General features: G+C 46.1%; 1 protein-coding gene across 1 annotated transcript in view; it reads right to left on the bottom strand.

Moving 5' to 3' along the window:
- Nucleotides 1–13,686, bottom strand: part of LOC311264691 (mitogen-activated protein kinase kinase kinase kinase 3-like) — a 70,612-nt gene that overhangs the window by 20,873 nt on the left and 36,053 nt on the right. The window contains exons 11-15 of the mRNA XM_084365777.1: nt 11,162–11,243; nt 10,456–10,584; nt 1,096–1,159; nt 943–1,001; nt 14–76 (exon numbers count right to left, since the gene is read on the bottom strand). Of these exons, the coding sequence (XP_084221903.1) occupies nt 14–76; nt 943–1,001; nt 1,096–1,159; nt 10,456–10,584; nt 11,162–11,243 (397 nt within the window). The remainder of the gene's footprint in view (nt 1–13; nt 77–942; nt 1,002–1,095; nt 1,160–10,455; nt 10,585–11,161; nt 11,244–13,686) is intronic.

The following is a 13,686-nucleotide window of genomic DNA, read 5'->3' as shown; positions in this document are numbered from 1 at the left end:
TGTGTATCAGTACCAGGTTGGATCTTGCGGTGAAGTACAGCTCCTCCTCACAGTCCAGGAAACGATCTGAGCCCGTCTGTGAAGATGAGAGCAGTACCTGCTGAGTCATCACACACACACTGTTTGTTCCACTGTTCATTATTACGATCATGAAGGATCAAAAGGAGTTCTGATTCTGATTCTGAAGTTCTTGGAACTGGTCGACTCGTTGCTGACGGAGGTTCAGGAGACTCGGATGTTTTATACTGAAACATTTCTTGAAGCTCGGTCGAGGAGAAGAGCTTCACTGTGTAGAGTAAGACGATAACTCGACAGGAGTATTTAACCGTTATCAGACCAACAAGACTTACTGTGTGTTCGGATCAGTGACTCACTCATCTGTACGTATTACATATGAACCTTCTTCAGGTTCTCCTTCAGGAACAGGACTCCAGGGATCATAAAGAAACTGTATTTGTTGTAGTCCAGCTGTGAGCGTCTGAAGGCTGAGACAGAGCTCTGTGTTGAGCACACTGCTGCTGCTGCACACCTCTCAGCTGATGCTCAAATTAAAATTTAAAAGTAAAGAACACAAGAATATCAAGTAAATCAGAAATTGTGCCCAACTCTGTATCCCCACAGCACCACGCAAGGACCAAACACACTGAAGGCGTCTGACGCTCGTGTTTTGAAGCCCACCACTAAGAGTGGCGTCAAATTGCCATGACAACCATACACCGACATCGTTTCAGCTCTTAAGTGTCAAATGAGGAGAGAGAGAGGCTGTGAGGACGCTCTGTGAAATCTCATCAGTAACGACCAAATTCAGTGACTGTGAAAACGTGACCATTTTCTGTGGTGAGCATGAGCAGGAGGACACGAGGCTGTCAGAGCCACGGACAGACACAGGAGTGTGTGTGTGTGTGTGTGTGTGTGTGTGTGTGTGTGTGTGTGACACTGTACTTCTTCATGATGAGCTTCAGTCTCTTTTCTCAGAGGAGGATCAAACTTCATCTGATCAACTAAAAGAAAGAAGACAACAAAACTTGACCATCATCATCATCATCATCATCATCATCATCATCATCATCATCATTAGCAGACAGGTAAACTCACAGGTGAACAGAGTTTTTCCTTCTCTGGCGTGTCCAGACTGAATTCTCTGAGGGACAGAGACGACCTGCAAACAGACAGGAAGAGTATCAGCTGTGAGACAGTATTTTTCTACAGTATCAGCTGTGAGACAGTATTACAGTATTTTTCTACAGTATCAGCTGTGAGACTGTATTACAGTATTATTCTACAGTATCAGCTGTGAGACTGTATTTTTCTACAGTATCAGCTGTGAGACAGTATTACAGTATTATTCTACAGTATCAGCTGTGAGACAGTATTATTCTACAGTATCAGCTGTGAGACAGTATTATTCTATAGTATTATTCTACAGTATCAGCTGTGAGACAGTATTATTCTACAGTATCAGCTGTGAGACAGTATTATTCTATAGTATTATTCTACAGTATCAGCTGTGAGACAGTATTATTCTACAGTATCAGCTGTGAGACAGTATTATTCTATAGTATCAGCTGTTAGACTGTATTTTTCTACAGTATCAGTTGTTACTGTATTTTTCTACAGTATCAGCTGTGAGACAGTATTTTTCTACAGTATTATTCTACAGTATCAGCTGTGAGACTGTATTTTTCTACAGTATCAGCTGTGAGACTGTATTACAGTATTTTTCTACAGTATCAGCTGTGAGACAGTATTACAGTATTATTCTACAGTATCAGCTGTGAGACAGTATTTTTCTACAGTATCAGCTGTGAGACAGTATTATTCTTCAGTATCAGCTGTGAGACAGTATTACAGTATTATTCTACAGTATCAGCTGTGAGACTGTATTTTTCTACAGTATCAGCTGTGAGACAGTATTATTCTATAGTATTATTCTACAGTATCAGCTGTGAGACAGTATTATTCTACAGTATCAGCTGTGAGACAGTATTATTCTACAGTATCAGATGTGAGACAGTATTATTCTATAGTATTATTCTACAGTATCAGCTGTGAGACTGTATTATTCTACAGTATTATTCTACAGTATCAGCTGTGAGACTGTATTTTTCTACAGTATCAGCTGTGAGACAGTATTATTCTATAGTATTATTCTACAGTATCAGCTGTGAGACAGTATTATTCTACAGTATCAGCTGTGAGACAGTATTATTCTATAGTATTATTCTACAGTATCAGCTGTGAGACTGTATTATTCTACAGTATTATTCTACAGTATCAGCTGTTAGACTGTATTTTTCTACAGTATCAGTATCAGTATCAGCTGTTACTGTATTTTTCTACAGTATCAGCTGTGAGACAGTATTACAGTATTTTTCTACAGTATCAGCTGTGAGACAGTGTTTTTCTACAGTATCAGCTGTAGACAATATAGAGGTGATTTATACAGTGTCCTTGTCTCATCAGCAGAGGACACTTCATATTAAATAGCAGACCAGCATTTAAAGTGACAGCAGCAGATACTAAATGGAGTCTCAGTGTTGTCCTTCAGTCAGCTGACGGGATAAAAGCCCTGTCACAGGGTTGAGAGCAGGTCAAGGTCAAACACAGTGAATCTGTCGACCTCTCAGCTGCAGGTTTTCACTATATGCTCACATGCTTTACTGTGTTCTATGTCTGTGGTGAAAGTGAAATGTTGGGAGATTAAGTGTGACACTGGCCATCATCATCATCATCACCGTAATCCTCAGCAACAGCAGAGCTACAGCTCTGAACCGTTTCTGTTCTTTCAAATCAAAGAACTTCTGAGGAGTTCATCACCAAAACATTTAATTTCCTGACCTGTGATCAGGTTCTGATAAATCCCCTGAGAGCTTTTAAAGAGCCTCACTGATGTGTCAATCATTCTGCATGAGTGACAGTTTCTGTTTTTCAATGTTTGATGATTTTCTGTCAGGATTCAGTTCTTTTTCTAATTTAAAGCTAAAAACCAAGCTGCAGTTGTCTGCCTTTATCTGAGCTGAATCTTAAACATGCTCCCTCCATCAGAGTTTCATCAGAGTTTCATCAGATGGAGGATTTCACATTAAAGGGACAGGAGGACTTCCTGCTGCTCCCGCAGACTCATAGAGGCACATGTGGAGACAATCTTAAACATCTCCGTGACAGAACAGTCAGACATGTTCCTGTTAGTCAGAGTGGCACCTTTCAAAATAAGAGTCTCCTATGAACGTAACAGGAAATGCTGTTTTACTACTAAACAGATGCATTTTAAGGAGAGACAGAAAATCAACTTCATGCAAACTCTAAACACAAAATCAAACAAGGTCAAACTCACACAGTGAAACAACATGAACAGGTGGTCCAGCATCAATAATCATAAATACCATTGTTATTGCAGCAGAGCTGTACTAACCATTATATGCATTATTGATTGTGTATTTTTTCAATTAATCAATGACTCTTACTGCCTATAAAATGACAAAAGTTATCAGATCACTTTTCTCCTTCATTGATTAATGTATCGACTGAATAGACTCATCAATCAGCAGAACAGCAGTTACCTGACAGCAGGTGAAGCTGCAGACAGAAAAAGAAAACAGACAAATTATAATGTAGTCACATGACACAGACAGGAACACAACCCTGAGGCCTGGATCACACGTACACACTGTTATGGACAGAAATCAGAGATTTCCCAGGTCTGAGATTCCTCAAGATCTAAGTCACAGGTCATCAGGAGCTACTGGGTGCACCTGTGATGGGAGGGTATATAACAGGGTTACCGTTTAGTATTTACAGACGCTTTTGTCCAAAGCGACTTACAGTAATTCATACATACATTCATACACTGATGGCGGTGGCTGCCATGCAAGGTGCCGACCAGCACAGCAGGAGCAGTTTTGGGGTTCAGTATCTTGCCCAAAGACCAGGGGAATCGAACCGGCGATCACAAGACGCTGGCTATACCCCTGAGCTACAGTTCCCCTACTCAGTTGGTTGTGTGTCTCCAGGGAGACAACACCATCAGTTGGCTTTTTCTGTGTTTTCTGATTGAGTAAAAATCTGAGTTGAGTGTGTTTGAGATTTTTCCTTTTGACCAGTTTCCAGACATTTTGTTCCCCCTTGTTCAGTGACCTTTGGATTTTAGGTCCAATCCTTTCTGTCGTCTATAATTTTGATAAAATCAGCTGTGGGTTGTATTCCCATCGCCACCTTTCAGACACCAAGGGACCAGTTTGCTTTTACCCTTTTTGTGATTTGTGCAGTGATTTGTTAGTTTCCCAGCCTGCGACACCTGTCCTTCAGGTAGGCTGTGGTCACTGGTTTGTTGGAGAAACAGATCCTCACTTATGACTCTGAATCCAAATCAGAAAGTGTGTGTCAGTAGGGTGACAGTGAAGGGAGCGAGATGAAGCTCAAGCTGGAGCAAATGAAGTTTGAGCAGGTGACGATGCAGTTGGCTTACCAAGAAAGGCAAAGTGAAGAGGAACAGGCCATTCGTTTGAGAGAGCTGGAACTTGAAGAGCTCCGTATCAAGTCAACAGTTTAGGTTGAAACACTCTGATTTAGCTCAGAACAGTCGGCTTGTGCCGCCATTTAATGAAAAGGAGGCAGATGAGTGAGTTCGAGCGGGTTGCTGACACTTTGAAATGGCCAGAAGAGTTCAGGCCATTGCTACTCCAAAGTGTGTTGTTTGGAAGAGCTCAGAGTGTTTATGCATCTTTGTCTGTTGCCAAGAGATCAGATTATAAGACTGTGAAAGAGGCTTTCCTACGTTCCTGTGAGTTGGTACCAGAAGCGTATAGGCAGAAGTTTCGAAGATTGACAAAGAATGAGTCTCAAACTCATGTGGAGTTTGCAAGAGAACAACAGTGTTTGTTTGAGCGTTGGTGTAAATCACAGGAAGTGAAAGGTTTAAATGGCTTGAAAAACCTCATCTTGCTGGAACAGTTCAAACGTTGTGTTCATGAGAGGGTTGCTACATACCTGAATGAACTCAAAGGTCTAAACCTGGAAAAAGTTACTGTTCTGGCTGACGAGCTTGCACTGACTCAGTCAACATTTCCATCAAAATCACCAAGCACCAACACCAGACCCATTACATCAAAACTCCCAGTTGCCTTTAAACCAGCCCCAACTTGGGAGTCAGCCACTGCAAGCCAAGTAGACTGTCACTACTGCCACACCAAAGGTTACATAGTTTGTGACTGCCTGGTCTTATAGAAGAAAAATGATAAGCCCAAAGCAGTAGCTTTGCTGGGAGGTCCCCTAATCGGTGAACCTTTGGTCCTAGGTTTTGAATCCATAGAGGAGGAAGTGCCAGATGAGTTTAAGCCCTTTTCATCAGAGGGGTTTGTGTCTCTGCCTGGAGACAATATTAGCAAGCATCCTGTGACAATACTACCAGACACAGCTGAGAGGTGTGTTACCCTTAACCAAGGAAATGGAAAGTGGTATCAGAATCAGAATCAGAATTTCTTTATTTGTCCCGCAAATGGGGAAATTTCTTTGTCACAGCAGCCAAAGGACAGTAATTACAATAAACAATAATAAAAAGTAAAAAATAAACAATATAATTAGAAGATAAGAAATAGAATTGACTCATATATACATAATATTTACAATATGAACAGTGTAATTATAAACAGTGTGGTATCTTTATTTACAAATAATAAATAATAAATATGGGTATTAAAAATTGTGCAAATTGTCCAGTTAGTGATATGTATAGAGTTTTTTATGGCATAGTGCACATGTGAGGTCTACTGGGAGCAGTGCTGGTTGTACAGTCTAACAGCAGCAAGGACCTGCGATACCTCTCCTTCACACACTTGGGGTGTATCAGTCTGTCGCTGAAGGAGCTGACCAGTGCTGTGATAGTGACCTGCAGGGGGTGGGACTCCTTCACCAGCAGCGATGACAGCTTGTCCATCATCCTGCTCTCTCCCACCTGCACTGGGTCAAGAGGGCATCCCAGGATGGAGCTAGCCCTTCTTGATAAGTGTGTCAAGTCTCCTCCTATCTGCTGCCGAGATGCTGCTGCTCCAGCAGACTACTCCATAGAAAATGGCTGATGCCACCACAGAGTCATAGAAAGCCCTCAGGAGTGCCCCCTGAACTCCAAAGGACCTGAGCTTCCTCAGCAGATGGAATCTGCTCTGACCTTTCTTGTATGTTGCTGCAGTGTGATCAGTCCAGTCCAGTTTATTGTTCAGGTGAACTCCCTTGGTACTTGTAAGACGTCACCATCTCAATGTCCATTCCCAGGATGTTCACCTGTGTGCAGGGTTGTTTGCGCCTGTGGATATCCACCACCAGCTCTTTGGTCTTCCCGGCGTTGAGCTGGAGGTGGTTCCGCTGGCACCAGTCTACAAAGTCCTTACACCAGTCTACAAAGTCCTTATTAAGTTCTCTGTAGGCTCTGTCGTCCCCGTCCCTGAAGAGGCCGACGATAGCAGAGTCGCCAGAGAACTTCTGTGGATGGCTGTGGGGTGATTGATGGGAAAAATTCTGCAGTGTACAGGGTGAACAGGAAAGGGGCCAGGCCTGTTCCCTGTGGGCCCCCGTACTGCAGACGACTGTGTCCGACACACAGTCCCGAATCCTCACATACTGTGGCCAGTTGGTGAGGTAATTGAGGATCCAGGACGTGAGGTGTTGGTCCACCCCTGTGAGCTCCAGCTTGTCCCCCAGAAGTGCAGGCTGTATGGTGTTGAAAGCACTGGAGAAATCAAAGAACATGATCCTCACAGTGCTTCCAGGCTTTTCCAGGTCACGCAGGAGGTTTTCTGCAGCAGTGGCACTTTTCCCAGCTTCAGGCTCCCGTGGCCTTCTTCACCTTCATCTTCCTCCGTTCGTTCCTCACCTGGATAGTGGAGATTGGAGCAGGGGGTGTTGGGTGGGGGAGGTGGGTGAATGTCAGGGGGGGTAGTGGGGGAAGTCTGCAACATGAAAGCAGTGGAAAGGGAGGTAGAGGTGAGAATGGGGCAGGACTGCCGGTAGTCATTTAGGCACTTCGCAGGGGATTTTTTGGGCACCGGGACGATCGTGGAGGTTTTGAGGCATGTTGGGACAGCAGCTTGTTGTAGTGACAGGTTAAATATGTTGGTTATCACTAGGGGTGTAACGATACATGTATTTGTATTGAAGCGTTTCGGTACAGGACGTTCGATTCGGTACAGGGCTGTGCACGGGTGAGTTTCCAGAACGGAAGTTGCGTGTGTTTAATTTCTGCCTGCAGCTACACGTGCAGCCTGTTTACAACATGGCTAACGCTAGCGCGAAACCAGAGCTTGAAGACCCTCCCTTGTCGCTTAAGTTGCCTGCTTGGGAACACTCCGGCTTCCTGGTTAAATATTGCAACAGAGAAAGACGAGTCCGGCACGGCGCAGTTCCTCCAAACAGCTGGAGAAACGAAACCGAGGAATTCCCGTAATAATAACATAACCACACACGACTGCAGTTATACGCGTTATAAACATAACCACACAAAGTGTTCCCGACTGAAGGATTAGAAGAAGAGCGCGTATTTGTCTCTTTTTTGAGGTTTTTGTGCTTGTATCAACGCGGAGTGTTTTATTTTGAAAATCAACCGGATGTGTTGTTGTTGTTTCCTGTCAGACTTCCTGTCTGTCTGCTCGGCCGAATATCTGCGTTGTGCCGCGGCACTTGAAACGGCTGAATATCACTGCGACAAGAAAAAAAAATTACCTTAGTGCAAACGCAGCTGACTTTGGCAATCAAGCAGCCTCTCCCTGCAACTCAGCCCGTATGAACAACACACCAGTGCAAACCTGGCAGAGGGACTTAAAGAGACAGTGACAATAATTTATTTAACTTATTACCAGGCAGCACTTTACAACAGTATTCTATATTTTATTTGATTTTATTTTCATATTTTGTATAATGTTACAATAAATTGTTGGTTTGCAAAAGTTCCGAATAAACAACAAGCAAATTTATGTTTTGCATTTTGTTCCCATACTGTACCGAAAATGAACCGAACCGTGACCTCAAAACTGAGGTACGTATCGAACCGTGATTTTTGTGTATTGTTACACCCCTAGTTATCACACCTGTAAGCTGGTCGGCACATGCTTTCAGAACCCGCCCGGGCACTCCGTCTGGACCAGCTGCCTTATTCACATTGACTCCCCTCAGGACGGTCCTCACCTGATGTTGCTCAAGGGCAAGCGCTGGTTCCTCATCAGCCAGGGTGAAAAGTGGAGCTGCTTCCTCCCTCTGGGTGTCAAAGTGAGCAAAGAACTGATTTAGGGCATCAGGCAGTGTGGCGTCATCCTCAGGCAGCAGGTTGGTGGATTTGTAGTCCGTCAGTGCCTTGATGCCATTCCACATGCTGCAGGAGTTGTTGGTGTTGAAGTGTTCTTCAATGCGCTGTTTGTATTCCTGTTTTGCCTCCCTGATGCCTCTGTGGAGATTCCTCTGTGCTTCAGTGTAGGCCTGCTTGTCCCCTGACCTGAAGGCTGCATCTCGCTCCCGCAGTAGTGCTCTCACATTTGTATTGAACCATGGTCTTACCACACTCTTATTGTCTTCTGTGTTGTGACATTTCCTGTGCAGAAATTGATATATCCCAAGACAGAGTCAGTATATTCCTCTAGGTCTGCCCCCTCTGCAAACACACCCCAGTCTGTGTCTTCAAAACAGTCCTGCAGCATTGAGGTGGCTTCCTCAGTCCATACCTGCACTTTTTTGATGGTGGGTTTTTCTCCGCAGATCCGTGGTCTGTACGCTGGGGTCAGGCTGAGAGAGATGTGATCTGACTGGCCTAGGTGTGCAGATGGAATTGCTTTGAATGCTCCTGGGATATTGGTGTAGACTTGGTCGAGTATATGGTTCTCTCGAGTTGCAAAAGTCACATTTTTGTGAAATTTCGGCATGACAAGTTTAAAGTCCACATGATTACAGTCCCCAGCTGCAATGACCACGCTGTCTGGGTGCACTGTGAGCTGTCTGCTAGCGCTATCATGTAGCTTTTCCAGAGCAAGCTTAGCCTTAGCTTGCGGGGGAATGTAAACGGCCATGATTATTATGTTTGTGAATTCACTCTCACTCTCATTTTCTTGTCCGCTTGATCCCTGATTGGGGTTGCGGGGTGTTGCCGCTTTATCCCACCTTTCGGGGGGTTGCGGGGCTACTGGGGCCAAATCCAGTTCTCAGTTGGCGAAGGCCAGGGTACACCCCGGGATGAGACACCAGCTCATTGCAGGGCCCTCTGATGGCAGAGGCTGCCTCGCAAGGTGCCAACTGCGCATCAACCCAGCATCTTGCTCAAGGATGCTTCACATGTAGCTCAGTTCCGCCCAGGGGAGCCGGGGTTCGAACCTGCTCTACCCACTGAGCTACAGTCGCCCCATATATTTGTGAATTCCCTCGGCAAAAAGGAAGGTCTGCATGGTCTCTCCACCATGTCCGCAGCTGTGCACCATTTATTGTTCACGAAGATACACACACCACCCCCGCGGCTCTTACCGGAGTCAGCCGTGCGGTCCGCTCTGTAAACAGAGAGGCCTGCTAGTTGGATAACGGTGTCCGGTATGTTGTCGTTGAGCCAGGTCTCTGTGATGATGGTCGCATAGTAGGGCATGATTCTCGCTCTGATCTCATCCATCTTGTTGACGACAGACCTGGAGTTCGCGAGTAAGAGGCTTGGTAGTGCTGGTTTATACGGGTTAGCCTTTAGCCTAGCCCGCAGGCCTGCACGCTTTCCCCGCTTCTGCTTCCTTTCTCTCCGCCGCCGACGCCACCTCGTTGTTAAGATGACTAGTCCGAGAGTCTCTGGGGAACAAAGAATCTCTGGTGGTAGCGAAGTTGTGTCAACTTCAGGGACAATATGATGTTCACGGATATACAACAGCTGTGAATGATCATAACTGATATAGGCTGCTGTCTTGTTTACAAAAGCTAAGAAGTACACAAACAATAAAAAACCGAGAGAGAGCCGAGCCACTGCTGCTACTGCAAGCGCCGCCATTGTTAAGTTTCTGCCCGTAAAGACACAAACACTGAAAACTGAGTTTCTGTTCCTGTGAACCTTTAAGGAACCGGTTTGATTTCCTGAAAGAATATTCATCATATGTCCTCTCCTGTAAGAGCTGTGGTCTCAGAGGCCTTGTCAGGCTATGACCTGCTGCGTTGAGTCCAGCACATGCTCAGCTGACAGGAGTGCATGCAGTAGCACCAGATTTAAGTGGCCAGGGTCGACCAAGAGGCAGGTGTACAAATCTCAGATAGAAGCAGCTCACCATCAGGCCCATGAGGACGCCTTGCCTTGTGTGGAATGTGCATGCACCCTGCCTGCCTTCTTATTCACCTCTGAAAACAGACTTTAACCTCGAGGAACATTTTTATTCAAACACAGTTTCTTACTATGGAAAATAATATGGACAAAGATAGACTAAGTAACATCTCAGTCCTTTGGCACCTCCTCTATACCTCTGTGTCAGTCTCCTCATCATCCGGGTGGTCCAGGTGGTCCTGGTAGGACGTCTGGTCCGGGTTACTGACTTTATCCAGCAGCTCGATGGCCAGAGTCCGACTGAGGGGCTGAGAGACAAACGGGTGCTGGGGGGACAAAAAACTGTGTTAAATCTCTTTAATCTGCAACCTCTATAAAGACTGGACCAAAACAAAACACTGGTGTCAGGTGTCAGGAGTCAGGTGTCAGCGGTTCAGCTGTCAGGGGTCAGGGGTCAGGTGCCAGGTGTGAGAGGTCAGGAGTCAGGGGTTCAGGTGTCAGGGGTGAGGGGTCAGGTGTCAGTGGTTCAGGTGTCAGGGGTCAGGGGTTCAGGTGTCAGGCCAGAAACCCTGAAACTCCTCATCTGCTTTATTCAGGCACAAAAACATAAACTATGTTCACCATCATCACCATCATCATTATCACCATCATCATCCCCATCATCATCACCATCATCACCATCATCACCATCATCACTATCATCATCATCATCACCATCATTATCATCACCACCACCACCACCACATCATCATCATCATCACAATCATCATCATCATCATCACCACCATCATCATCATCATCACCATCACCATCACCATCATCATCATCATCATCACCATCACCATCGTCACCATCATCATCATCATCGTCACCATCATCATCATCATGTCACAGTGTTATTACCTGCAATAGTTTGTCAGCAGCAGGTCGTTTTTTAGGGTTCTTGATCAGAGCGATTTTTACGAACTGATGGAAGTTTCCAGTCCTGCAGGAACACAAACACACCCAAAAACTCACTCAGAAGAAACCAGCTCCTCATGAAAACAGTGAATTTGAAGTTGAAGTTTTAGCTTTTGTAAAAATGATTTCATCACATAAGAGACAATGTGATGTTTAGAAAATGACCACAGAGCAACCTTTAATGTTCCAACAGTGGAAAGTTCTACATGTTTTATCTAATTGTGTAATGTCTGTATGTTTTTTCTATGATACCTGCCTTAGGACAATGGATGAAATTTAGCAACTGTGCTAACTTCGGCATATTTACATTAATGCTTTTTTTTGTTCTAGTGTTGATTTACTGTTCAACTGTTGATTTGCTGTTCCACTGTTGATTTACTGTTGTAGTGTTAATTTACTGTTCTAGTATTGATTTACTGTTCTAGTGTTGTTTTACTGTTCTAGTGTTGATTTACTGTTCTAGTGTTGTTTTACTGTTCCAGTGTTGATCCGAAGAATCACCACCTTACCGTGGTGGAGGGGTTTGTGTGTCCCTGTGATCCTGGGAGCTATGTTGTCCAGGGCATTAGCTCCTGGTAGGGTCTCCCATGGCAAATTGGTCTCAGGGGAGGGACCAGACTAAGAGCGGTTCAAAACGACCCAATGAATCGGCAGTCACAGGCAAGGAGTACCTCGCCCGGTATGGGGGCACCGGGGCCCTGTGGTCAGATGGTCATCGGTGCCAGTCGTGGCGGTAACCGAAGGACCCGCTGGTGGACACCAGCGGTGAAGGAAGCCGTCAAGCTGAAGAAGGAGGCCTTTCGGGCTTGGCTGGCCCAGGGGTCTCTTGAAACAGCAGACTGGGTGTGGGAGGAGTTTGGTGGGCTATGGAGAAGGACTTTCGGTCGGCCTCAAGGAAGTTCTGGCAAACCATCCGGCGACTCAGAAAAGGGAAGCGGGCCTCAGCCCAGGCTGTTTTCAGTCGGGGAGGGGACCTGCTGAACCGGACTAGGGATATCGTCGGGCGGTGGAAAGACACTTTGAGGACCTCCTGAAACCGGCTAACACGTCCTCTGAAACTGAGGCAGAGCCTGAAGACTCGGGGGAAGACTCGTCCATATCCCTGGCAGAGGTCACTGAGGTAGTCAAGAAGTTCCCCAGTAGCAAGGCGCCAGGGGTGGATGAGATTCGCCCCGAGATGCTGAAGGCTCTGGACATTGTTGGGCTGTCATGGCTGACACGTCTTTTCAGTGTCGCGTGGAGGTCAGGGACGGTACCTCTGGAGTGGCAGACCTGGGTGGTGGTCCCCATTTTCAAAAAGGGGGATCGGAGGGTGTGTTCCAATTATCGGAGGTATCACACTGCTCAGCCTGCCTGGGAAAGTTTATTCCAGGATGCTAGAAAGGAGGGTACGTCCGATCGTTGAACCTCTGATTCAGGAGGAACAATGCGGATTTCGCCCTGGCCGTGGAACAGTGGATCAGCTCTTTACCCTTGCAGGCTTGCTGGCGGGGTCATGGGAGTTTGCCCATCCAGTCTTCATGTGTTTTGTAGACTTGGAGAAGGCCTTCGACTGGGTCCCCTGGGGAGTTCTGTGGGGGGTACTGAGGGAGTATAGGGTACCAGGGCCATTGATACGAGCTATCCAGTCCTTGTACGACCAAAGTGAGAGTTGTGTCCGTATACTCGGCACAAAGTCGAATACATTTCCAGTGGGTGTTGGACTCTGCCAGGGCTGCCCCTTGTCTCCGATCCTATTTGTGATATTCATGGACAGGATCTCAAGGCGCAGCCATGGTGAGGAGAGTGTCCGGTATGGGAACCTCAGAATTGCATCTTTTGCTTTTTCGGGCCATCGTGGTGAAGAGGGAGCTGAGCCGCAAGGCGAAGCTCTCGATTTAGCGGTCCATGTATGTTCCAACCCTCACCTATGGCCACGAGCTGTGGGTAGTGACCTAAAGAACAAGATCGCAGATACAAGCGGCTGAAATGAGTTTCCTCCGTCGGGTGGCTGGGCTCAGCCTTAGAGATAGGGTGAGGAGCTCAGACATCCGGAGGGAGCTCGGAGTAGAGCCGCTGCTCCTTCGCATCAAGAGGAGCCAGTTTAGGCGCCTGCCCATGGAGGTTTTCCAGGCACGTCCAACTGGGAGGAGACCCTGGGGCAGACCCAGAACTCGCTGGAGAGACTACATATCTCATCTGGCCTGGGAACGCCTCGGGATCCTCCCAGAGGAGCTGGAAAGTGTCGCTGGGCAGAAGGAGGTCTGGAGCTCCCTTAATGAGCCTGCTGCCACCGCGACCCGACCCCGGACAAAGCGGAAGATGATTAAGATGAAGAGGATGAAGATGAAGTATTGATTTACTGTTCTAGTGTTGATTTACTGTTCTAATGTTGATTTACTGTTCTAGTGTTGATTTACTGTTCTAATGTTGATTTAATGTTCTAGTGTTGATTCACTGTTCTTTTTTTTTTTTTCAATTCTTTTTTT

This window comes from Pagrus pagrus, assembly GCF_965226575.1.
Source record: "Pagrus pagrus genome assembly, chromosome: 2".
Classification (NCBI taxonomy): domain Eukaryota; kingdom Metazoa; phylum Chordata; class Actinopteri; order Spariformes; family Sparidae; genus Pagrus; species Pagrus pagrus.
The sequence above is the reverse complement of the archived record's forward strand: the minus strand, read 5'-3'. Positions and strand labels throughout refer to the sequence as shown.